Source organism: Lissotriton helveticus, chromosome 8 (genome assembly GCF_964261635.1).
Source record: "Lissotriton helveticus chromosome 8, aLisHel1.1, whole genome shotgun sequence".
Taxonomy (NCBI): domain Eukaryota; kingdom Metazoa; phylum Chordata; class Amphibia; order Caudata; family Salamandridae; genus Lissotriton; species Lissotriton helveticus.
The window spans coordinates 731559282-731587144 of record NC_136069.1 but is presented as its reverse complement, the minus strand read 5'-3'; the positions used below and the strand labels follow the sequence as shown (position 1 = coordinate 731587144).

Genomic DNA, 27863 nt, shown 5'->3' with positions numbered 1-27863 from the left:
GACAACGACGTCGAGAGGGATGACGACGGTGTGTTCCCCATCTCCCCGGGGCTCCGGGTCGAGACAGCGTGTAAGGTCGACGTCGAAAGGCCTGGGTAGGCCGCCGTCGAAATCACCGCCGACGGCATCTTCGTCGTCGTCGGCGTCGAGCCATCAACGTCGAAGAAGGACCGGCAGGCATCGGCGCTCGCCGTCGAGGCGACACTGCCGTTCGCCGTCGAGCAGACATTCGGCATCGAGGGGATCCTCGACGTCGAGGACTGCGAGGAAGCGGTCGACGAGGAAAAGTCGACGTTCGTCGTCGAGAACTGACCGCTCGTCGTCGAGGTGGCGACGCTCGGCGTCGAAGAAGAAACATTCGACGTCGAGGAGACGGCGTTCGACGCCAGAGTCCCGGGGTCGACTTTCGACGCCAGAAAAACGACGCTAGATGTCGAGAAGGAAGAGATCGGCATCTGGGAGCCGTTCTGCCTCCCCAAAACGGCGCAGAAGGAGTTCTGGCGCCAGAAGTCAAGCGGGGTCTGGCGAAGGATGCCGGAGGCGGCGCTCAAATTCTGGAGGGGGCTGGTTCGCAGTCCCCTCCTCCGAAGAAGTCACCGGGCTCGGTGTACTCTGAGGTTTATACACCGCCTCGGCCTAAATCACCTCCTCCTCTACCTAAGGGGAGGACCTGCCCATTAAACCCCCGCTACCACCACTATCTCCAGCGGAGCAACCACCGCCACCACTTCCGCCACGTGGGCCTGCCCCTCGGTCGGAGAGTCCTCCGGTTCCTCCGCCACGGTCGGTGTCACTGCCTCGGCTACCTACACCACCTAAGGGGACCCCAAAACCTAGAACCCAGGATAAACCGCGGAAGACGCCTCCACGGAAACCTACGGAGCGTCCACGTACTGGGAGATCGCGATCACGTTCCAGGAGGAGGGAAAGATCGCGCCACCGGTATTCCACACGGTCGAGACGGCGCCACAGGAGGCACAGGTCTCGTTCACAGACAAGGTCCTCAGGGACCAGGGACTATTCTCAGACGTTGTCGGAATCACCAGAGACAAGGGTTTCACCAATTGATGATCTGGTGTCTTTTCAGGATGTCCTTTTAAGAGGTGCAGCAAAACTGGGCATCTCGTTGACGGTGCCCACGCCCAAGACGTCGGTGATCTTTGAGACGCTGCACCAGAAGCATCTGTCCAGGCCATTGCTACCACTGGTACCGGGCCTGGAAGAACCGTCCATGGACCTTTTTCTCACCCCGGCGGTGACCAAGGCGGCCCCCTCGAGGCTACAGAGAAAATACCGGACTCCCGACTCGGATCCGGCCTTCCGGAGGATGGAACCTCCTCCGGATTCTGTGATTGTGACGGCAGAGCGCAAACAGCATGCCACCACTCCATCGTCCACAGTTCCACCAGATAAAGAATCTAGGTGGCTGGATTCGTCTGGGAGAAAGGTTTGTGGGACATCGGCGACTTCCATGAAGGCTGCGAGTGCCACGGCCTTGTTGGGGCGATATGATCGAGCCCTCTGGGTATCCCTCCAGCAGTTTGTGGAACATCTTCCGCGTGAGAAGAGGGAAGATTTCCAGGAAGTGTTGAACGAGGGGATGTTGGTGGCGAATCAGGTCATCGGTGCTGCAGCCGATTCTTCCCTGCATGGTTTCTGCCATGGGATTAACCAGCGAAGACACGCCTGGCTCCGCCTCACGTCGCTAAAACATGACGCGCAACAAAGGGTTGCCAATCTCCCATTCTCTGGCGAAACCCTGTTTGGGAAACATGCGGATGACGAAATGGCCCGCATGAAGGCGGAGGCTGAGACGCTCACGGCTGTGGGTTTGGAAAAACCCAAGGATAGTAAGAAGTCGTACCGCCCGTTCCAGAGAAGGTTTCGTGGACAGGGCAGAGGGCGTGGTCAGTCTTCGGGACAACAACAGCAGCAGCAACAACAGCAGCAGTTCTGAAGGCCATTCCAGAAGCGCCAAAAAGGCAGAGGAGGCCACCAGTCGGCAACAGCGACTAAAGGCCCGGCCGGGTCTAGGCCCTGAGCGCTTACTTCCCCTACATCCGTTACCCACTCCGGTGGGGGGAAGCGTTCAATTTTTTCTGGAAGAGTGGAGAAAAATTACTCAGCACAAGTGGGTGCTGAATATTGTTTGCAATGGATACAGTCTTCGGTTCACCAGCCCGCCTCCATCGATCCCTCCGGTCAGCTCGCAGTATCAATTGCGCGAGCTCCAGGCGGAGGCCGATATCCTGTTAAAGAAAAGGGCGATAGAAGGCGTACCTCTGTCTCAAAGAGGAAGAGGTCTGTACCCCAGGTTCTTTCTGGTTCGCAAGAAGGACAAGAACGAGTTCAGGCCCATTCTCGACTTGCGACAGGCAAACAAGTGGATTCGCAGGGAAAAGTTTCGCATGCTGTCGTTGCATCAGATTTATCCTCCGTTGCAACAAGGGGACTGGCTGTGTGCTATAGACCTACGGGATGCGTACTTCCATGTGCCCATTGCACACAAACACAGGAAGTTCCTGCGGTTCCAAGTCGGCGCCAATCACTATCAATACACAGTACTCCCATTCGGACTGAAGTCTGCGCCGAGAACATTCTCGAAGTGCATGGCGGTGGTAGCGGCGCACCTGAGAAAGAACAAGGTGTTCGTCTACCCGTACCTGGACGATTGGTTGATCAAGGCCTCCTCCTTCTCGGAAGCACAAGCGGACTTCCAGAAGACGCGCGTTCTCTTGAACAAGCTGGGGTTGCACATCAACATGTCCAAGTCTGTCCCGACTCCAGTCCAGTGCATACAGTACTTGGGAGCCTCCATCAATACGCTGTCAGCAAGCGTGTCTCCTTCGGAGGAGCGACGGTTATCGCTCCTTCGGAAGGCTCAGGCTCTTATGACCACTCCATCTACAACAGTGAGGACGGTGTCTTCTCTACTGGGATCGATGGCCTCTTGTATCTTCCTGACGCCACACGCGCGACTGCACATGAGACCGTTGCAGGAGTGCTTGGAGGACCAGTGGGATCAGAGGAAAAGATCTTGGGACGACAGGATACGACTGTCTCTGCATGCTCTTCAGTCTCTGAAGTGGTGGTGTTCGGCGGAGAATCTCCTGAGAGGGGTTCCCTTCCACAAGGATATTCCCACACAGACTATCGTGACGGATGCTTCTCTTCACGGTTGGGGGGCGCACTCCGGAGACCTACAGATTCAAGGGACGTGGTCCCCGACTGAGTCCACACGTACCACATCAATTTCCTGGAACTCAGAGCTGTTCACTTGGCGCTGAAGGCCTTTCATCCGTCCTTCCAGACCAACTCGCTGCTTGTACAGACTGACAATACGACCACGATGTATTACCTCAACAAGCAGGGGGGCTCGAGATCGCGCACTCTGTCGCAGGAGGCGCAGGCGATCTGGCGCTGGCTTCTGGCCAGAGGACTGACGATAACGGCTACCCATCTGCCAGGTGTGCAGAATGTTCAGGCGGACGCACTGAGAAGACTGATTCAGGAAAACCACGAATGGGTCATAAACGACGAAGTACTAGGAGAAGTCTTCGCAAGGTGGGGAACTCCAGACGTAGATCTGTTCGCCACCGCCGAAAACAGCAAATGCCGAGACTTCGCCTCCAGGTACTACCAGCGGGGGACGCTGGGGAATGCGCTATGGATCAACTGGTCGAACAGCTTTCTGTACGCTTTTCCACCCATTCCCCTGATTCCGGCAGTGCTCATCAAGCTGGCCCGGTCCAGGGCGCGGATGATACTTATTGCTCCGGAATGGCCCAGGCAGTGGTGGTTCACGGACCTGCTTCACCGGTCTCTCCTTCCGCACATACGGCTGCCATGCAGGCCGGACCTTCTCACGAAGTTCGGGGGACAGATGTTACACCCCAACCTCTCGTCTTTGAGTTTGGCGGCATGGCTCCTGAGATAGTGCAATATGGCCATTTGAATCTGCCCAAAGATTGCATGGACATTCTGAAGGAGTCTAAGCGACCTTCCACTCGGACTTCCTATGCTTACAAGTGGAAGAGGTTTTGTATCTGGTGCAAGTCTAAGAACTTTGACCCGAGGACGTGCTAGGAGGATGTCATCCTTCCTTACCTTCTACATTTGGCGCAGTCTGGCCTTAATGTTCATTCCATTAAGGTCCATCTCGCTGCATTGACTGCCTACAGGAAATGCCCTTCACAGACTTCCTTCTTCCAGATCCCTGTGATCAAAGATTTTCTGGAAGGCTTGAAGAAAGTATTCCCTCCTGTCAGGCTCCCTTCGCCTTCATGGGAATTGAATGTGGTGCTGTCCAGGTTGATGAAGGAGCCTTTTGAACCTATTCATAAGGCTTCGTTGCAGCATCTGTCCTGGAAGGCGGCGTTCCTCGTGGCCATTACATCGGCCCGCAGGGTGAGTGAAATTCAGGCGTTGTGTTGCCAAGAACCTTATACTGTATTTCATGCTGCTTAGGTTGTTATGCGTACTCACCCTAAATTTCTTCCCAAGGTTATTTCTGATTTTCATGTCAACCACACCATAACTTTGCCTACGTTTTTTCAGAATCCTTCATCTCCAGCGGAAAGGTCTTTACATTCCCTGGATGTCAGGAGGGTGTTGAAATTCTATCTGGATAAAACCAAAGATATTCGTAGGTCAGACCAATTGTTTATCAATTATGGATCAGTCAGGACGGGTCTTGCGACCTCTAAGCAGTCCATCTCTAGGTGGATTATGTCCTGCATACAGCTGTGTTACCAAAAAGCTAATAAGCCCTTAGGGGGTAAACCTAAGGCTCATTCCACCAGGGGCAAAGCGGCCACGACAGCCTTGCTCCGTAATGTTCCGATTGCAGAAATTTGCAAGGCGGCCACTTAGAAGTCGGTCCATACCTTTGCTAAGCATTACTGCCTGGACACTGATGCCAGGGCAGACGCTCGGGTTGGGCAGGCTTGGCTGCGAAATCTATTCACACAATAAGTGGGTATTTCTCTTTTCTCCACCGCCGCTTTGGTGTGGGGATGGGCTTGCCATTCTTTTTACTAGATTATGACTATACACAGAGATCCCCTACTACAGAAAGAGTAGTTTCTGTCCTGTAACTCCAGTTCTGTAGTAGGGGTATCTCTGTTATAGTCATAAGCGCCCGCCCTCCTCCCCGGTGGAGAGAGATATTCATGTAAGGAATGCTACAGGTCTGGCGTGTACGCCTTCAAAAAGAACTGAAAGTAAGTGGGACCTGCTGTGCATTCTGGGATACTGGGAGAAGTTCTGGAAAGTTCTCTTAAAGGCACAGTATCCTATTTAAGCCACATAATGGCAGCCTATGGGGCTTGTCTGTCCATGCCTTCCTCTCTATCATTCCAGAGGCTTTTACTGGTAGAGCCAAGTTTCTCTATGGAAGAAACTGGGCAGGCTGTGCTGTTGTGTGTGTTTTTGGTGGAATTTCTAGTTGAAGGTACTGGACAGTGTAGCCTGTGGATATAGGCTGCATTATTTGTCTTTAAATTATCTCTTAAGTGTCTTTGCAGTTCTGCCATTTTTTGACAGCTTAAGAGATTATTTTTGATTGCCGGGGTCCACGCACATGAGCGGGACTATTCACTAGAATATGACTATAACAGAGATACCCCTACTACAGAACTGGAGTTACAGGACAGAAACTACTCCATCCCCACCACTGGTTGGGGCATGGAGGAGTGGACTGGATTTCTGTATAGGGTTAGAAATACCAAGATTTAAAGTGAGGGGTTGCCCTTAGAAGCTCTCAAAAATCTGGAAGAGGTGGGCGGACTATCGTGGTTTATATTTAGAACCGTCCCAGTTGATTCCAAGTGTGGGGAACAGATGTGAAGATAGGATGATGAGCGATAATTTGAGATATTACCATATTATCATTAGGCTTGGGTGGCTGAAAACTACATTTGTTAGACTTTATATCAGATATATGGCACTGCTGTTTATTGTTAGAGTAATAATTTAGTTATTATTCGATTTTGGCATTTATTATCCAGATATTGGAAATGTCTACATAAATACGGCTACCATGTACTCTGTACTACTGGAAATCCTGGTTACACCACGACTACCAAGGCTGTTGACAATAACATTTTGTTGTGAAAAAAAAGGCAGGAGGGAAATCTAAAAAATAAAGATTGGTTTGGTGGCTCTTTTTATAACCGTTCTTCAGTATTGAAAAAATTAGGCTTTTTATGTTGTCCCTTTTTAAACAACTTCTATTTAGTTTCTTAATAATAAAGCTTTGTACATCAACATTTAGTTTTCAACAATTATCACATTTGTATTTGTTCAGTGACATTCTAAGATAAAGCCAAGTAAGTTTCTGTGTCCAACAACAGCTGCAAATCACAATACAACACATCTATATTGATTTTAGACCTCTGTGGTCATCAAAGAGGCAAGACAAATTATTTTTTTCTGTTTTTGACTTTCAGACCAGTCTAGATTCTGTTAGAAGGTAGAGGTGGGTATTGTACTTTTAACACACCATTAACTCAAATATCCAGTGAACACAGGCAGGACGTGTCTTTTGCAAGCAGCTTATTGAGAAGGACCCTTTGAAGCTCTCTTTATCTCGCATCAAAATCCCCATGAAATGTGACCATTGTTTTTACACTACTGTCTGTGCCCTACCTCCTAGACCAGGGGTCTCTGAACTTTACTGTATTAAAAGCTAGTTATGTTCAATGAAAATCATAATGAGCTACTAACACTATTAGTGTTCTAATAATGAGCACATAGGGCATGATTACATTGGTGGCTACCATATGCAACGTTACCAGCAGTGAACATCTCCCTTCGTTAGGCATGGTCGCCACTAATAATGTAAAACATGTATTGTCACTTTGTATTGACTCTTTATGGGTAATACATAACAGCCATAGCTTCAATGCCTCTGGTACCAAGGAAAAAAATATTAGGAATAAATAAGTCTTCCCCCAATACTGCATTATTTATCGCTCAAATATCGGCCTTAAATCTATTTTGCAAATTCAGCCGTTTTCTCTAAACATCATGATGAGTTGTGAAAATACTTGCATTTGCGTCGTAAATTCATGGTTTTCAATTTTGTCAGACAAGTATTCAACCAGGCAAAAGAGTCTAATTTAGTAGGTTTGTGTTGCACACAAAATGGCTACTAACAGGTGGCTGGAGTGCTACCAGTAGCTCACGAGTTACTCAATGGATATTGTATGCCCCTCTCAAAGTCCCTGCTTACATGATGGACCCTTGTATCTAATAATTTCCCCTGATAGGAACGCCTTTATCTGTAAATCTATACATCTGAGAACGTAGGGGGCTACTGATCATTTTGTTTGCAAAAGGAACCCTAATGTGAGCCCTGGACCCTGTAGTTTTCCACAGCTCAACATTCAGTGAGCATGAAAGTCCTAAGGCAGGTCACAGGGTGGGTCAGACTTCGTGTGCATTCTGTTTGTTTCTTGTTTGAATAGTGCCAGTAGAAGTGCTAGTTTTATGGTGTGGTGATAGCCTTCATCACTGGAGTTTCTGAGCATGTAATGTGTGTCTTCAGATTAGAAGGGGTGTGGAAACCTACAGAGCACGTATGACAGACGCATTTCAACAGGATCTTGAGGAATATTTCTCGGTTAATGGCACATTATAGAGGGCGAGTCTATAGTGCTATGAGACTGAATGGGGTGCCATTACACAATTGGATGTGTAAAGGGAGGAATGGCTGTCCTCAAGTGTGTATGTTAAAGCTTAAAATATGGAAAAGTACCTCCGACCAATGAAATGTCACCCCTGCTCTAAATCTACCTAAGAAAAGGCTTTCTATTGCTGTCATCTCGTAGAATAAATAGTATAGGAACACATTTAAAATAGATTTGAGACTTGGGAATGGTCTTATTGGCTTCTTAATGATGATTAAATATTTTGTGGAAGTTTGATGACCCTCCTTTCTGGTGCACACCATCATTCTATAGAGGGTGTGCGTGTCAGTGGACATACATTCAAAATTCTTTCCAACCTTCATTGGTGTGCAGCATAATAAACATATTTGGTCTATTTCATTATGCTACACATGTTTTGAGGCCTGGAGATAGCTTTACCCATGAACAGGGATACTTAAAGTAAATATCGAAAAAAGTAACCACCCATCCACACTGGGGTGTTTATAGTTGGACTTCTCATGTCTCCCTCTTCCTGTGGAAGGTGCATCAATTAAGTGGTTTACCTAGAGGAGTTTTTCCTCCAAAATGTAATTAGAGAAAATTATTTGACAATGTTGGCTGTTTTTTATGGATGGTTTTTGATGATAACCTTTTAGCAATAATGATCAACAGATCTAATTTTTATTAGGCATTGCCTTCAGGCTGCTTTTAGCTGTTTGTTGTTGAATATCTGTTGTGGATAACACCAATTCTTACTGTGAATGGTCCCCCCACTTGTTACCATTAGTTGGCTTGCTTTTTCATCTTGTTTGCTTACTTCCTATTTAGTGTCCCCCCCCCCATTGTGCTTAGTCTTCTCCTGGGTTCTTTACCATCTTTTGGTTGAATGTGTTGTATCCTTCCATTACTTTATTCTACTAACTACTTTTTTCTTTTTCTTACAAGTGCATGTGTTTTTTGTTCTTTCTCTCGTGTGCTGCTTCCCCCCTGAAATCTCCACCTTATGCTGTCTGATCTGTTCCCACATTTCTTCCCCACCTTGTCAAAAGCATCACACATTGTTTTTCAGAACTATTTGCAACTCCCTCGCCCCCCCCCCCCCATAAACTTTTCTGTAATCCTACTCCTCTCGTCAACACTTAATCTACCCCAACCTGCTGCACCCTTGGCCCTTTCCCTGTCCATTTTTTATATGTCTGTCTATCTCGTGGTGGTCCTGCCGGCTGCTATTTGGCAGTGTTAAATTGCAAGTTGTGTATACAGCGCCTTGGAATGGTAAATATAATGAAACATGGACGCCAGACCATGATGTATGTGCGTGCATACATAGTGACACTTGAACTACCATAGTGTCTTGATGCATAAGTGTGCTAATGTGGTGACATACGCCTTATCGTACTTTTGTTTTTGTCGATGTGGAATGGCGATGGTAAAGCCAAACTATTGATTAACGCCTTTGAAAGGTGAGACATCTTGGTTTTGCCAATGCTGGTTATCTGTTCTTGTACATGCATCAATTTAATACCTGGACCTCGTATTGTAATTTGATGGCTATCAGTAAGGTTTCATTTAAAAATAACCATAAAGAATGTTTTATACTGTTATTACGTCTGCCTTGTTTGTCAATATTTCCTTGTGACCTGTTGGTTGTTGTACATAGTTGTGTAAATTGAGACTTGACTGTTGAATTCAGAAGTGTTATGCAGTGCTGGACAAGGAGACTAGGATGGACTGAGTGGCAGGAAAGTCGAAGGATAGCTGGACTCTGCTGCAAGTGGAGCAATTTATAGTTTTACGGCCCTCTTTGTGCCTGTGAGACTGATCATCATTCTGGCACCGTTCAGACTATCAGGTAGGCCTCCCCTTTTGTCCTGCAGCAATCGGTGGGTGAGCTGCTGATTTAAAATGAAGAGATAGTCGATGGAGACTCCTGGCACATCACTGCTTGCTCTTTCCTTTTGTGGTCCATGCTGCACATCAAACGGTGTGGAGGTCTAGAAACACAGCCCGCAATCGGAGGAGGATGCAGCCACAATCTTCTCCCCAGTGTGCATCAACTCCCTGGTTCTCAGTCATGTTGAGCCGGTGGGGATACACTTTTTGCATCCGCAATGTCAGGTTGTTATGAAGTGTTAGAAAAAAAGGGGCAACCCAGTGACCTGGGCCAGACCGTTATTATCAATCAAAGGTGGTCCCTATGGGGGAAGTGCAACATTGGACTTCACGGCTACAGTGTTGTAAAAAAAATCCTCTATGAGTTATTAGGTTATGCAATACGTGCATTTATCATACTAATTGCGTTCAGGTAATGCAAAATGATTCGTACTAATATGACACAACATTTATATTTCTCAAAAAACAGGGTGTTCCTAACAAGTGACGGCGCAGTAAGAGTGAATTGAGTGAAAACAGTGAGATTCTGCTATATACAAAAATATATACATGTGACTGATGGAACAATATGTTGTTATGCAAGGCACTCATTAAAAATGAGTATGGAAAACCACAATCCAATATTAAAATCAGTCCACATATTTTAATGTTGATGTTTCGATCCTCCCCTCCCACTCCACACACACAATTATTTAGGACAGGGTCATCATGAGGACTAAGTCAGAACAGGATACACCAGAGGATTAGTGCAAAAAGACCCTCAACAGTAGTATCAATCACAGTTTCGACCCCTTGACACCAATACTTGGGATGGTTTCCTGGGAAAACGTTAGCTACCTCCATTAAAATAGCACGGTACTACGCCGCCACTCGTTAGGAGCACCCTTTCTTTCGAGAAATGTAAATGTTGTGTCATATTGGTATGAATTGTTTTTACATTACATGAATGCAATTGGTGTAAAAAATGCACGTATTGCATAACCTAATAACTCAAGAGGAGTATTTTTTAAAAACATTATTGCAGTGGAAGTCCAAGGCTACACTTCGCTCATAGGGACCACCTTTTTTTGATAATAGATAGTTATGAAGGGCAGTCCAGCCTACAAGTTATTTGTTCCGATCATGCAAGAGCATTGATGTGGCCGGCCACAGGAGACTCCATCTAGCATGTAAACATAAACTTCGGTAAAGGGTCCGAGGGGAAATGAGATTACCGACCCTCTAATATCCTATCCGCCAATCCAACTATATTAACAACAAACAGGGATATTAGTGGTCAAAAAAGGGGGCTAAGAAAGAAATCACAGTGGCAAAAAAACGTCTTGTATATGTATCTTCATGATGTACCCAACAAGGAAAGAGAAACCCATCAGCCCACCCAGTGGCGGAGCATCATCATCTGGGATTTTGTAGGAAAACTGGTATCTCTTATAGGTATCTCACTAGTTGTTATCGTGAGATGTCCTATTGTGGATCCACCAGTGATGTAAAAGCAACCACAATGAAGATGCAGTGGTGCTGAGGAACAAAATGCAGTGTAGAAAATTGTGAAAACGCAATACGTGAAACTAAAATTAACTATTATGATGCCAAAGAACCAATTTATTGAGAGGTCATCATAATGTCAAGATTAAAAATAGTGTTAGATAGTATAAATAGATGGTCACTATCTTGTGATGATTAAGGAGGTCAACATGCTTCAGCCAAACGAGGACGGTAGATCGTCATGAGGCTTTCTTCAGGACCATATAAGTAACACTACTGCAAAAATTGGTGCGAAAAAAGTCATCATAAATAAACAATCAGAGATGCATCCTACCATATGTGAAGGTTCCAGATTCTGGAAATGATGTCTCTGTGGTGTGATTCTTTTCCTGAAAAATAACATATATATACTGTATTCCATCAGCATGGTTACTTGGTATCCATTTGGTATATCAACTAGACCCACCCAGAAATGTCTTGAGATCAGGCCTCACCTCTCCTGGCGCTCGCTCAGGCAATGAGGCCCCACTCTACAGATATATATTGAAAGAGAGGAGAGAAATAGCAAGATAACATGTATTATCATGCCGTATTTATATTGTCAATCGATCAACCTTGATAATTGGTGGAAACACGTGTGGGTAGTCCCTAACAAACCTTGTGATGTTCGATGATATTATATAAAAACCTTTGTGGTATAAGCAACCTAAATCATGTTATAGGACATAAAAATGAATGCCTCAGTATAAGCAGGCTGTTTGTAAATGCCAGCGTACATAGACAAACCGATATGTATATAAGAAGAGCTCTATAGATTGAACAAAGCTCATAAAAATGCTCATGTTATTTAAAAAAAAAAATTTTATTGAACAAAAGCAGAGGTAGTGTTTAACAGACAGCTATGAGTTACAATCTTGACATAAAATACGCACATCACAGCAGTGTACCACAAGCAAGATTACGAGGGGGGGACCAGGTCTAGCCATTGCCATATCAGTTGAGGGGGGTGTACACAGTATATATATATATATATATATATATATATATATATATATATATATGCCAACACACACGGTCCACACTCGCAGGTCCGTTCCACAATGAAGGGCACACTCAGCAATTACTCCGTCGTTTTAATGCCAAAGTTTATTATTGTGAATATCCGCAACTGGCAACCTTTTACCACCTGCCTAAGGTTCACAAGAGCAGAATCTGGCCACCTGGCCGCCCGATTGTATCGGCCAAGGAAAGCCTTCTGGAAAAGACCTCGACGTACATCGATAATTTCCTGGCCCCATTGGTACGAGACTTGAGTTCGTATCTTAGAGATACAAAAGATTTTTTGAGACTTATTCAGGACATAGCCTGGGAAGCAGACTTTGTACTAATAACATTGGACATAACAAGCTTATATACCTCGATCAAGCATGAGGATGGATTGAAAGCGATGAAATACTTCCTTGATAGGAGGGCACTGAAGTACAGGTCACACAACTGTATGCTAATTGAACTTGCAGAATATTGTTGGAAAAATAACATTTTCCTGTTTCTAGGACAGCTATACCTGCAACAACAGGGGACCGCGATGGGAACGTGCTTCGCCCCCAGCTACGCGAATCTTTTCGTGGGCTGGTGGGAGGAGCACGTGGCCTGGGCGGATGACAACAAAGAATGGGTGGAAAAAATAGTTTTATGGACACGTTACATTGATGACTTGTTCATAGTATGGCGTGGAACTGAAACTGAGGTAGAACGGTACATCGAGACTCTCAATGACAGTGAACTTAATCTAAAATTCACCAGCAACATAAGCAAGCAAGAGGTGCATTATTTAGATTTAAAAGTGTATGTCCAGGGAGATAAGATTGAGACATCCCTGTATAGAAAACCGACAGCAGGGAATTCCATCCTGCATGCCGGAAGCTACCACCCAAGAAGTGTAGTCAATAATATTCCCCTGGGAGAATTTTTGCGTATAAAGCGAAACTGCTCCACTGAGGAGGAATTTGCCAGAGCCAGAGCCAGAACAGAATCAGGGCAGAGGTTCCTTAAAAGGGGCTATTGCAAAGGTGTGCTGAAAGAAGCAGAACTGAGAAGTAATACTGTAACCAGGAATGAACTACTAATAGACAGGGCGAAATCGAAAGATACAAAGGTGAGACTGATAACCAACTTTACTGAAAAGTCACCAGAAGTATTTCAGATCCTAAAACGAAACTGGAATATATTACAGTCCGATATCACAGTGGGTAAACTAATATCAAGCAACCCTCTAGTTACATATAGGAAAGGACATTCCCTGAAAGATCTATTAGTGAGCAGCCACCATGACCCCAAACAGAAAAGGAAGACCCCGATTATGGGGTTTTACCCCTGCATGAAGTGCAAGGCCTGTAAAAACTCAAGGAAGGTAAAGGAATACGAGGTACCAGGGAAACCAAATAAGATCATCCCCAAACTCTTGAATTGTCATTCAGAGTTCACAGTTTACTGCCTTGTGTGCCCATGTGGCAGGAAATATGTGGGCAGCACAATTAAACAGACGAAGTTAAGAGTGCTGGAACACATGAGGGCGATTACCACCAAGGATCAGAGCTATCCAGTAGCTCGCCACTATGAGCAGATGCATCACAGTAATAGTAATCTGCTTTCCTATTTCATCCTTGACCAACTAACCAAGTCAGAGCGTGGGGGGGACTGGGTGAGGAAACTCAGGATCCTAGAATCCAAATACATTATCATGCTACAGACCAAGGCCCCGGTAGGTCTGAATAATGAGGAGGAAATGTGGATTCACATAGGCTGAGAGACAATGCTATATGACTGAACCTGTTTTGACACCTCTCTCTCCAAATGAACAACTTAGATCTCTAAATTTCGCCCATTCAGGGCTCAATATGATTATGAAATATGAGATTAGCTGGCACAAATATGGGCCACGTGAAGTGAAAAATAGCGCTTTCAAAACAATCTTGTGACTTAACAAGTAAAGCTACCATATCACGTAATCTATAGCTGATGTAATAGATTTGTAATTACAATTCATGTATATATATAATACTTATGAAGTATAGGAACTATAATCTGTTCCCTTATGTTCTTTGAATAGATGTTTGTGATTGTAGCAAGCATTTCTTGGACACTCCAAGATGGCCCCCACAGTAATGGATAATAATCACTGTGCCTTCTTTTATGTTTATTTTAATCACGTGATTGTGTTACAAAGTAACTTTATTTAAACTGTTTTCAAAACGCTCACTGATCGACACTGACGAAGGCGGGATCGCCGAAACGCGTTTGTTGATTTGTTTATGCAGCGCCAAAAATAATAAACTTTGGCATTAAAACGACGGAGTAATTGCTGAGTGTGCCCTTCATTGTGGAACGGACCTGCGAGTGTGGACCGTGTGTGTTGGCATATATCACGCATCTCACCGTGCGTGAAGGAGGCACCCAAGGCTAAGAGGAGCGACGGATGGTGAAAAGGCGTGTTAGGATATAGATATATATATATATATATATATATATATATATATATATATATATATATATATATATATATATATATATATATATATATATATATATATATATATATATATATATATATATATATATATTCAAAAACTATGCAGAACACCCTTTTGAGAAATCGGAGCCACACGAAGGTTGAAGTACAGTCCCTTTAATGATGAAAGACAGCCTGCCAGCAGGCTCATTCAGGAAAGCAAAATGTCCATAAGTAATAACGCCAGACGCGTTTCAGGAAACATCCTTTCTTCAGTGGCGTATCGTGGCACAGAAAGGCTGTATTTACAACAAGGGGTGGTGATGGACAGAGTCTCTGAATTAAGCAGAGTACTCTCACCCAGTCAAGAGATCAGGGCTAGATCCAACACCGTTTTTTAGCTCATTGCACCATCCCAGTTTCAGAACCTGGCTGTATGCAAATTAGTCTGTCCCTGGCCCAGTGCATCATGGGGACAGGGCAGACCAGACTACAAAAGCCAATTCTTACACTGGGAAGGAAACAAGCTTCCGGGGACCGGTTTCTGGCATTTCAGCCGTCTTCGGCCCGGCTTGCTTGAATCCTGATGGTGCAATGAGCAAGGGACTCACATCTGAGTATACCCTTCCACGCTTAGGGTGGACAAAATTATTTACAACAAGGGGTGGTGATGGACAGAGTCTCTGAATTAAGCAGAGTACTCTCACCCAGTCAAGAGATCAGGGCTAGATCCAACACCGTTTTTTAGCTCATTGCACCATCCCAGTTTCAGAACCTGGCTGTATGCAAATTAGTCTGTCCCTGGCCCAGTGCATCATGGGGACAGGGCAGACCAGACTACAAAAGCCAATTCTTACACTGGGAAGGAAACAAGCTTCCGGGGACCGGTTTCTGGCATTTCAGCCGTCTTCGGCCCGGCTTGCTTGAATCCTGATGGTGCAATGAGCAAGGGACTCACATCTGAGTATACCCTTCCACGCTTAGGGTGGACAAAATTATTTACAACAAGGGGTGGTGATGGACAGAGTCTCTGAATTAAGCAGAGTACTCTCACCCAGTCAAGAGATCAGGGCTAGATCCAACACCGTTTTTTAGCTCATTGCACCATCCCAGTTTCAGAACCTGGCTGTATGCAAATTAGTCTGTCCCTGGCCCAGTGCATCATGGGGACAGGGCAGACCAGACTACAAAAGCCAATTCTTACACTGGGAAGGAAACAAGCTTCCGGGGACCGGTTTCTGGCATTTCAGCCGTCTTCGGCCCAGCTTGCTTGAATCCTGATGGTGCAATGAGCAAGGGACTCACATCTGAGTATACCCTTCCACGCTTAGGGTGGACAAAATTATTTACAACAAGGGGTGGTGATGGACAGAGTCTCTGAATTAAGCAGAGTACTCTCACCCAGTCAAGAGATCAGGGCTAGATCCAACACCGTTTTTTAGCTCATTGCACCATCCCAGTTTCAGAACCTGGCTGTATGCAAATTAGTCTGTCCCTGGCCCAGTGCATCATGGGGACAGGGCAGACCAGACTACAAAAGCCAATTCTTACACTGGGAAGGAAACAAGCTTCCGGGGACCGGTTTCTGGCATTTCAGCCGTCTTCGGCCCGGCTTGCTTGAATCCTGATGGTGCAAGTTCATCACCACCCCCTTTTCTGAATCGTTTTTGGCCACTATAGGTGTGGCAGGGTATACTCAGACATGAGTCCCTTTCTCACTGCTCCATCAGGATTCAAGCAAGCCGGGCCGAAGAGGCTGAAATGCCAGAAACCGGTCCCCGGTAGCTTGTCTCCTTTCTGGTGAAGAATTGGCTTGGTAGTTTGGTCTGCCCTGTTCCCATGATGCACTGGGCCAGGGACAGACTAATTTGCATATAGCCAGGTTCTGAGCTGGGATGGGGCAGTGAGATAAATAACGGTGATGGATCAAGCCCTGATCTTTGGACTGGGTAAGAGTGGTCTGCTTAATTCAGACACTCTGTTCATCACCACCCCCTTTTCTGAACAGAAAGGCTGTAGGCGCTGCTGAAGAGCACTCAGTGGCTGATCACCTGCTCCAAGTGGGCGTGGCCTAATGCAAGGCCTGCTGGGCGATGTAGGGAAGCCTGAAACGCGTTTGGCAGTGGTTGCCATTGACTTTTAAAGCGCGTCCTTGTTCATGCTCTGCTGCATATCATTAAAGAAAAGTGCTACGAGTAACTTGCCTGGTGGCTCTTCTTCAAGGGTAACCTTTTGTTGTATGTGTGTATATGTATATATATATATATATATATATATATATATATATATATATATATATATATATATATATATATATATATATATATATAAAATTGTCCCCATTTCTCATCCCAAACACCAGGACACCCCCTGACCTTGTAGACCGTTTTTTTTTTTTTTTTTTTGGACAACATACACACATCCATAGCGGCAACCCACCTGATCAAGAGCGGTTTAGATGGTGAGCCCCATTGCATTGCTATTTCACGTTTTAGTAAGAGAAAGCCCAGAGCCGCCCACTGCCGTTCCATTGAAAATGCACATTTTAGAACCCCAAGACGAACGGAGGTTTTCAGAAAGAAATGGTAAATCATGAGTCCTGTTCTCAAGGAGGTTCAGGAGCCAGTGAGCGATGCAGTAAAAACGCCAAAGGAATGATTCTTCATAGCACCTTCAGCGTATCTTGTACCCCTACCTGTCTGTCGGTACCTCGGGCTTTGTCCTAAGCCGAGGGGGAGGTAACCGACGGAACAGGAAGGACGTTATTTATATCTTGCTAGTCCTAGTTCTAATTAAGAAGTGCGGACCAGAGTGGCAGCTGCTCGCAGGCCGGACTGGTATGCGGCTTATGTTCTGATTGGACGATTGTGCCGCACAATGTTAAAAAACCATCTCGGACCAGATAGGGAGCTGCGTTAGAATACTAAACCGGAAACAAACTCTATATCCGGTATATGCGCCCTCGAGAAACAGCTGGTGCTTGAGTGTGCAATTCTAACAGAGACCGGAAACTATTCCAAGTTGATACTCTGTGGTTTATGTTCTGATTGGTCGATTGTGCAGCGCAATGTTAAAAAGCCATGTCGGACTAGATAGGGAGCTGCGTTAGAGTACTAAGCCGGAAAACAACTCAATATCCGGTAAATGCGCCCTCAGGAGAACAACTAATGCTGGAGTGTGGCATTCTAGCAGAGACCGGAAACTATTCCGAGTGGATACTCTGTCCCCATTGGTTGTTGGTCGCTTTGATTCTGGCCTATAATTTTAACTATATGTCTGGTACATTTGAAATTGACTTATAAAAGGAGATCTGTGTTAGCTGCATCACATTAGGAGACAGTCTTACCACTTACTTAGTAGCATCACAACCGTGCCTTGAGTTTGATTACTCACACATTGTTTATTACAAAATCTGTTATTCCCTGGGGAAAAAGAGATTGTTCTAAGATGGTTCCTAATTGGGCCATTCATGTGAAGAATATAATGCCGTATATTTTCATGTGGTGACACCAGAACGATGACAGTAAATACATTCTGAAACACTTGTTGTTTTATTTTTTAGGACATGACCGATAATAGCAACCATCAAATGGTGGTGAGAGCTAAATTTAACTTTCAACAGACCAATGAAGATGAGCTTTCCTTTTCAAAAGGAGATATAATACACATCACGCGACTGGAAGAAGGAGGCTGGTGGGAAGGCACGTACGGTGGCAAAACAGGATGGTTTCCAAGCAACTATGTACGGGAAATGAAGTCCAGTGGTAAGTCAAAATTTGAACTTCCAAAATGAAATTGAGTTTTAATTCATTCCAACACAGAAAGTGACCACATTAGATGCCTTTGTATGTTTCATAGTTTTAAACTTTCTGTTGCTATTGACCAGTTTTCAGTAGAGTATTTTCAGCTTCACATTTGTTGGGGATGTATTCAAAAATGTTTTCAGCAACAGGATCCACTGGCACATAAAGGTGTTACACCCAGTGTCCCCTACACCAATGAATGATCTAACCATTGCAATTTATTTATTATATATTTGCAATGAAACATAAGCATGTGCTGGTACATGTGCTCAAATAGGTATCAATTCATTAATGTGCTTATCTTGGTTTAGAGAGACACATAAGTGCCAGTAACTCTTTAAGTGCAGTAACCATGTGAGATTAGGAATCCCCATGAAGTCTTAGTAGTGTCTTTTGGGGTGTAGGCAATGATCATGGCCCTAATTAAATAGTTTGCCCAGGGTGAAAAAATGTGGCACATGCTCTACGATTGAGGGGCTGAGCAGAGGGAAAGTTAGTCTTCTGACCTCCCTGGACCTTGAAGACATAGAGCATCTTTACGTTGGAGGTGTGATGATATTGCATGCCATAGAGGAAAGCTATGCACAAGCATAGTTTATTGTATTTATTTCAGTAGGCTGTAGAATGCTAACCTTATTACCCATGGTGGGTAATGAGTCTGGAATAACTTGGTGGGGCAATGCCCTACAATGTTTGTGCACGAGAGAGGGAGTCACGGTGGGACAGCTCCCCACAAAGCTGGTATAGTTTAAACAGCATTGGTAGAGTGCAGGGGTTTACCTTGGTTTAATGTAGTGGTTCCTGCTGAATGTTAGCTTGGTTACTGGACTGGGTAAGCTGAAGGTGCATAGGCTGCGCCTTTGAGTTGGGCTAGGGGAAAACAGAGAAAGTGTTTTTGGCAAATATAATTATGATTTCATTCTTATGAATATGTTATGTTCCAACGTTTTATAGAGTGCAAAGAGCTGCCTCAATCTGGCTTCCCAGCACTGATCAGTTTAGACAAATATTCATTATAGAATTCATAAAGTCAAGCCATTTTAATCTGAAATAAAATAAGGCTGCATATTCTCGCAAATGATACTTTTCACCAGTAAATTCTTATTCAACTACCTCCAAATTCCTCAGTCTGACTGAGGGACTCTTTCTTTGGGAGCACAACTTACATCAGGCGACATAGTAATTTCCATTAGCCTCTTGTATCACTAAGATCAAAGAAGGTGGCCTCATGCTTGGTTTTTATAAATGAAGTGATGAAGTTCTTTTAGGATTATTGTTTTTTACTAGACCGTTTTGGCCTTTAAAAATAAACCATTTGTCCAGATCACACTGTGTGGGTAAGTGTGTAAGTAGATGTGGAGTTTGGAGTCATTGTTTGTCAGATGCTTATCTAACTACTATGCCACATCTCGTGTCCCTGCACCACACAAACTATGTGGAAAGGTTATCTCAAATCTTCCTGTGCATAATTAAAGATGCACACATTCTATCGCTATACACTGTGCCCATGTAGGGCTCAGAAATATGCTTACTAAACATTGGGCCATTGAAGTCAATGGGGTAACCCAGTATCCCTCAGAACCTAGGAATTAATCAAAAGAACTACAGGTGGTTCTGTCGGGGGGGGGGGGAGAGGAGAAACAAGCAAATTGTTTTGATACATGTAAAGCAATAGACAGCAGAGTCTAGTAAAAAAAAATTGAAGACTTTAAAGATTGGAACACAAAAGAAAGAATTATTTCAATGCGTAATATTTACTCATTCATTTATTGTCTGTCACTTATAAATTATTCCAATTTCCAAAAAGGTGACATGTAAATAAGGTGAAAAACATGAACAAAGTGACATCAGTGACTATGTGATATATTACATAAAGTGTACATATAATATACAGAATGAGAGACTTAAAATGAAAAATCTGCCACTAAACAGTTTTTTCACATTTTCTCAGTCCTTCTATTTCATGTTTTTCTTAGGGCTGATTGGGTTGTGGGGCATGAGCGGGGATAACTGTTGACCTTTCGACCTTATGGTTTACGCAGGTAAGATGCGTCACTGCGGGTCTTCCTCAGGACAAAAAGCAGTAGACAGCCAAGACCCAGTATTCCTAATAGTCCAACCTTATATGAGTTGAAGGGAAATAGGCTTGTGTCCAGAAGCATCCATCAGCTATGTGGGCCTGTGATGGTTTAAATTATTGTGATGCCCTTACACATGGACCGGAGTGAAGTCAAATATTGAGCCCCTCTCTCATGGGTTCTTTGAAGAGCAGAGAGCATAGGTGAACAATCATCTCCTTCCCTGTCTCTCCTGCAACCATTATTGTATTACTCTTCCTCTTTCCTGCCATTGTTTCATTAGGCTAGCTCTGGTTTCTCTCCTCTGTCACTCCTATTTCCCAGCCTCCCTTCTTCTCAACTTGTGAGATGTCGTTTCAAGACAGGAGGATGATGGAGCACATCTGCCCAGCTCAAAGGAAAGTCAATTCACTAACGCCTGTATTTAGTCAGCCTCCCCTGTGTCTGCACCCATTCCTGCAATAAACCCCAGCACCCTCTATTTCACTATCTATTCCGTAACAGAAGGAACAGCAAATGTGTTGGGTACATGCAGGATTTTACTTATGGCTTTTTTCATCAGGGTCCTTGGCACACATGCTAGGTTTGTCCTGCCAACTACCTTCCACCAGCGGTTCCTGCATTAGGGCGGCGGAGCGTCGCCCGCCCTGCTGCCAGCGCAGAAATGATTTTATTACCGTTTTAATTTTCAGTGCAACTGGCCATCCCGAGCTGCGTGTTGGGGCGGGGCCATTACTGCTGACTGGCTGCAGTGGAGGAGGCACGGTTCACACTTAAAGTTGAAAGTGGGCATGTCACTTTGGTCGGCTGTCTTGTGATGGCTAGCCTGATAAGTGCACTTTAAACCCCTCCAACCCAAGCTGTCTTAAACAGCTGGATAGAGAGCAGGCACAGGTCTCCAGTGCCTGTAGGAGCGCTAAACCAGCCACCTCCAACCAATCCTGGTGCTTCTCTCATGCTGGTTAACAGCATGAGAGCAGCAGCTCGTTTAATTGGGGGAATTTGATCTGAGACTACTTGCTGCCTTTTTGCAATGGACTGTGGCAGAGATTGCAGAGGAGTAGGTAGGTATGTTTTTTAAAAATGTAATGTTTTATTTATTTCCACACTCGGTCAGGCAGTTTGAGAAACTCATACTGCCTTCAACCTCAACTCCAGAGCTCTTAATCATGGCCCGTTATAAACACTTTATAACTGACCACGGTTGGGAGCTTTACGGTTGCGCCTAAGGGCACTCCTGAAGTGCTTGACAGTGGGTCAATGATGTCCGCCTGATCACCCCACCACTTTTTAAAACAAGCAGCCACCACTGCTACCTTCTTTGTGCCTCCTCTTGCTTATACCACAGTCGGCTTGTTTTAAGAAATTTCCGTCTTAGGTGCTCATCTCTTGAAAGCATGGTGTTTGGTACCAGAACACAACGATACCTGTATATTATATTTTTGCAAGTAGGTCAAGCAAGAATCATTCGTACTGATGGACAAACATCTTTAGCTTCTGTCTTTTATAGGACTTCGTCAGACCGAAGCAAAAGATAAGGGGACCTCCACTTTCTGGCCCAGTAGACAGTTCTCTGTATTTCTTCAGGACAGTCTGTTTTGATTGAAGAATGGCTGCAGTAGTAGATACTGATCACTCCAGCAATAGGCTGATGAGGAGAACTCTGATCAATACTGCCTAACGCCACAGGTGTTAGGCAGTTCTGACTTAAATGTGTTGCAGAAGCCTAGGTCTATGACTGCCTTCTGGAAACAAATGTAATTGTTGTCACAGGAATACCATACAAGTACTACATCACTTTCATAGGCACAATTTTCCTCAGCTTGTACTGTGGCCTCCCAAAACTTTTAAACCCCTTTAGAGAAGCTGTTTCACCCACCTACTTGGCAAGGATGTCGGCTTTCTTTATAACTTTAGTTATTTCAGATATGTCCACCATAATACTTGCTTTCAATTCATTTCACAATATTAGTTCATTCTGGCTATGAGTAGAAGTGCAAATGACCCCTGGACTCTTCTTAAGAACAACTCATGGCCTGGACTTTCAGTCTCTGGCAACCTCTCGAGGATCTGGCTGTCCTTTAATTGCATCTGTACCTAACTCTGGGGTTGGGCTTGCTGCAGACCTTATGGACTCTCCACCCACTATCGTGATAAATTCTTGAAATGGTTGTCCCTTTGTGGATGCCTCTGAATCTCCTGTTAAGTTGGCATGATTAGGATTTTCAGCGCTACAAATTGTAGTCACTTCCGTTTGATTACAGACTGAGCAGACAGAGAAGTATTCCTTACTGGAAATGTGATGTGATCTAACCTGAGACGGGAGACGAGACAGACCAGAGGAGCCGAGCACAGAGCCGGGGAACCATTTGCAGACCACCGAGCTGCGGCTGCTTGTTCACCACTCATTCATTGCACGGACAGCCGGTCAGAGAACCGAGACCCGGGTACAGTGGCGAGTGCGGTTATAACATCATCTGTGGTTGGGACCGGGGGGGCCTGACATTTCTGCGTCACTGCCTCGGTCTTTCTCGTCTCTCCATTGGCCTCCACTCGTCTCGGCTTCTCATCCATCTGCCCCAGCATCAACCCCCCCATGTCGACAGGGTGCCCACCGATCTAGGCGGGCCCATTAAGGAGGGCAAGAAGACATGGGTCTGCAGTACAAGCAATGAAATCCGCAGGGGCTTGAAGGTGAAGGTTAGAGAAGGCGCACAAGCGCAGTGGTAGTAGCTACCATCTGCCAATTGTGAACCCAGGTGCACCCAAAGAAGCGGCCAGGCTAGGTTCGGGTGTGGCTTGTGGGCTGCCCAGTGAGTTCTCGCTTGCAGCTTCCTATCCCTCCAGCGCCACCCATCCCCCAGAGCTTCCTTCCCAACCAGTACCTTGCTCCAGATCGGTACCGGATCAGTACCTGCCTAAAAGTCTCTGCCAACGGCGCTCATCAAGTAACAAATGCCCTACACCCTACTCCACCAGGCAACACGAACATGCTCCTTACATCCCCAGGCACCAGGCCCAAGCGGATTGGCTGATAGGAGTGGGTACATTGGGGGTAGTGTTTGGGGGGGAGCAAACATCATTGGCAAGCCCCCCCAGCCAACTTTGTGTCTGAGTTCAGACACTCCTGGTGCGAACTTGGGTACAGTAATCCAAACTGCAACTGAGCAATGCCCCAGCATCATGGGATTGGGCAAGGTCCGACGACGCTTAGAGCAGCAAAGAAACACGCCCCAAAATCCAAATCTAAGCAGCCAGCACAAGCAGCCCTTGGGGACCGTCCTCCAATAGCTGAAATAACCAAAACACCTGAGACGCCCAAATTACCTCTTCCAGATCAGCCCACAGCCAAAAATACACCTAGGATCCTAAAAAACTCAGACTTTTTAAAAATCCTCAGGAGCCGAGGCACAGCTGTATCCAGATCCTGCCAATCAACTTTGCCACAAACTCCGATAGGTAATACCACAAAAACACCAAACATGCCGATAAGAGTTACCGTGCAAGTTCATTCTACAGAAATCGATCAGTACACCAGGGACCTACACAACAGCATATCTTCACCAACAAACTCGGGGGTAGACTGCCAGCTCACCATTCCCTTCCCCACAACCTTTTTAACTCCCCACACAGAGCCCATGACATTGCATCGCTAGAAAGATAATTGGAAACCTCAGCAGAGTGGCATGACCTCCTACTCAGCCCCTTTAAGGAGGAAGACGAAGACAAGGCTCACTCAAACATAATAGTAAACCCTGGACCAAAGCACAACTATAACGTTCTGCTTTCTCCAATAAAGACTCAATTTGAAAACGGCTCTAGTACCAACCTCAACATTTCTGAGGGCAAGCCTAAAAACAAGGAAAATCAATCAAGCAAAGTCCTCTCACCAACAAAACAATGCAGATCAGCCGGTCTTTCATCATCGCCTTCAGCACCCTTATGGATCCCTTTCATAAACACAATGGAGGTGATCTCCTCGACGCTCATATACCACGAAGAAAAACCTGAAATTCAAGTTTATTTATTGAATGCCCTGGCAACACATGTTGCAAGGATTGAACATAACCTGCAGGATCTAAATAGCCTAAATAAGCGAGTGCAAAATGACCCCACCACAGTCCACCATTCCTGCCAATGTTCTTCTACATTGAACCACTTAAGTCAGTGCCAAACATCCTGTTAGAAATCTTAAAGGAAGTTAAATCCTCAAAACAGCATTTGAAACACCCCCTAGAGGGAGTCTGGATAGTCCAGTCTCATCCCCCCCTCAAAAGACACTAACATTCAAGAGCGGCCCCCTGGCCGTCCACGGTAACTAGGACAATCTCATCCTGGTGAGGGAAAATGCACAACCGGTAATAACCAATGATTTGAAAGTGGTAGCTCCTCTGCCTACCCTGAGTATTCTGCCATGCAGCAACGACTGTCCCTAACCATAAGAGAATTCAAATGCCTCAAGCAAGAAATAACAGGCCAAAAAGACAGCCAACGCAACTATACCTTCAAACGGTCCAAGAACCAGATGCTAACATAGCGACAGACCCAAACAGCTGGGTCCAGCTATTTATCCCATATTTTTAAAAAAATTGCATCGACCAACGAATCTGCCCAAAACAAAGTCAAAAACACCGGCAGGCCTGGAACAGCATTCCAAATGGCATTTCCTTTGCAGCAACCACCTCTACAGCAGAGCATCCATACACACCAGCTCCCCCAAATAATCATCCACCTTGCGAACCTAGACTTTGGAGTAAGGCCACAAATGATTACTCTTAAAGAACTGCAAAATTAAAGAAATTACCACGCCTGTTCCGACCCATCCAACATTGTCAGCACTGATTACAAGCGAGAATGAGCAAATATATTTCAAAGCAAATGAAAGGGGTACGAAACTGGTCAAAGGCTCAGCCTAAACAAAGGCCCACAAACGATTATCATAAAATCTACCCAGATCCAAGACAGCACCCCGATGGCGTCAACAGCCACAGCACTAGCTAGAAGCCTCAGCAACCATGATTGTCCCCAGCAAAGGCCAGAGGAACAAATCTGGGCAGAGGGCCGGATCAGCCAACGACCCCTAAGCCCCCCCCCCCCCCAAAAATCATTATCCTCATTGGCCAAACCCAGCCTCCGTATTACTTTGACACACAAACGTTGGTAAGGGCCAAGAGCAGCCCAGGGACAACTCATCCCCCAGAAGTTAACGAGTTAGAAGCCTCTTTGAAATTAGTAATGATTCCTAGCTACAGTTCCAGAGGAAGACACGACATACTGAATAGAAGCGCCATCTTGAAACTAATTAATACAATAGAAACCCTGAACCACGTAAGCACACATGGTATTGAAGGCGTTAGTTTAAACCCAACCCGGAGCTGGCAGGGGCAGAAGCAACGGGGGTCACTTGGTCCAATTTTAAAACAGCCACAGAGGTATGGCATCACAGCTACAAATTCTTAAACTGGGGCATTGAGTTAAAACGAATGGTCTTGGATAGATAACCTAGCCCCCTAAAGATAAAACCGAACCACCCGCCAAAAACTGACATGGTCTTAAGGGGGACCCTCCAGGGCACAATAGGACCAGCAGGAAATTATTCCAGCAACCAAGAAAATCTCTTCATCAGTCACACAGCAGCTCCCGGAGCCCCGGGCTATTTGAGACAAGTTTCCCTGCAAAATCCACAGGCCTTCACCCCACTAATGGATGCCACATGATTAAATTCAAACTGCAGTATAATCTCTCAAACCCCTCCTAAAAATGTGCTCCTGGAACGTGAATGGCACTGGAAGAAATTGGTCTGTTTTCACGTAACGTCCGCCTGAACCAAATTGTAGTATTGAGGCGCACCTACAAAAAGGCAATCTGGTTAGCCAAAAAAATTCAACAGGAAAAAACATGGATAAAATTACTGCACAGACGCAAAACTAAAAACCGCAAACTTTTCTGGGCAGAAATTAACACACTTGCAAATGGTAAATTATGCGACCACAATGCTGGCATAACGGATTTAGACTGGACAACGTACATCGAAGGGGCCTGTTCAGGACAGGCAGCGACCAACACAACCAGGAAAGGCACAAACACAGAGGAACCTAAGCCCAAAAAGATCTCGTCGGAGAATTGGCTGGGTAAAAGCATGGCTGGTCGGTTTTACAATCGTATACCATCTGGGGCCCCCAACCATACCTCACATGCCACATTTCCCAATCCATCCAACACTTCTTACTAATCCGTATGAGAGTCTTTACTTCTAAAGATCAGGTGCCAACCTGGAAGCAAAGTTGGCTGGACTCCCTATGTCGTCTATGTGGTCTATTTGAGGAAACCCAGCTACACTTTATATGCAACTGTCCAGCCGTCAACTATCTTCGACAGACATTACTTTGCCCCGCTTTTTGGTCACTTAAAATAAGCTTGTGCCGCCAAGCTGTGACAACATTATTGAACAACCATTCAATTCGGCTCTACTGTAGGGCTGTAAAGTTTTTATCACACGTGAACAAACCACTATCAGCTCACGAGAAGCCATGCCAGATAAGTGAGTGCCCTCGGACGCTGCTGCAGGTGACCTGGGGGGAGAGTTGTTGACGCTGCTGTGCCCGCTCCTGTCCTCTCGCGGCCGGGCTTGGCTCCGCCCCCTTCTTGGTACCGGAACGACCGGCCGGGCTTTGCTCCGCCGGTCCAACACTACAACACCCAGGATCCTTTGGGGCAAACGCTCACGCAATCACCAGGTGCGCCAGGAAGCGCATAAAGAAGCGTCAGGGGCCGAGTCCTCTGGTGCCCTCGGACGCTGCTGCAGGTGACCTGGGGGGGAGAGTTGTTGACGCTGCTGTGCCCGCTCCTGTCCTCTCGCGGCCGGGCTTGGCTCCACCCCCTTCTTGGTACCGGAACGACCGGCCGGGCTTTGCTCCGCCGGTCCAACACTACAACACCCAGGATCCTTTGGGGCAAACGCCCACTCAATCACCAGGCGCGCCAGGAGGCGCATAAAGAAGCGTCAGGTCCCGCGAGGACGCGCGCGGGACGCGCCGGGCGAAGCCTGGGTAAAGGGCGGGCCCTCTGTGGCCCTCAGAGGCCAGAGGAGGTCGGGTCGAGTCATTCCTCTTGGCTGTTCTCTAGGGACTAAAGACATGAACTAAGGTATGCCTAACTAGAGACCAACCATTCAGAGCCTACCTACGATTGTTCCTGTTTATTTTTTCCGTAGCCCCTTAGTCTTCCTTTGTCTTTGTAGATATCCATTGGCCTCACACAAGGTGTGGGCAGTTGGGTCATTAGCTTGTCGCATTATGACCTCTAAAGGATCAGCCAAACAATCTGCCTCGCAAGGAGGGTCACTTAAGGGGACACTTGACCTTTATCGAACTAGGGTAACATCGGCTTTTGAGTCAATAGAACATAGCCTCCCTAAAGACACCATAGGTAGCAAACGATCCCC

The 27863-nt window shown here is 45.7% G+C and overlaps 1 protein-coding gene across 4 annotated transcripts in view; it reads left to right on the top strand.

The window, feature by feature from the left end:
- ARHGEF7 (Rho guanine nucleotide exchange factor 7) overlaps positions 1-27863 on the top strand; it is a 951496-nt gene that overhangs the window by 289999 nt on the left and 633634 nt on the right. For all 4 annotated transcript variants that reach the window (XM_078657529.1, XM_078657531.1, XM_078657528.1 and 1 more), the window contains one exon: positions 18101-18302. In XM_078657529.1, coding sequence (XP_078513655.1) covers positions 18101-18302 — 202 coding nt within the window. The remainder of the gene's footprint in view (positions 1-18100; positions 18303-27863) is intronic.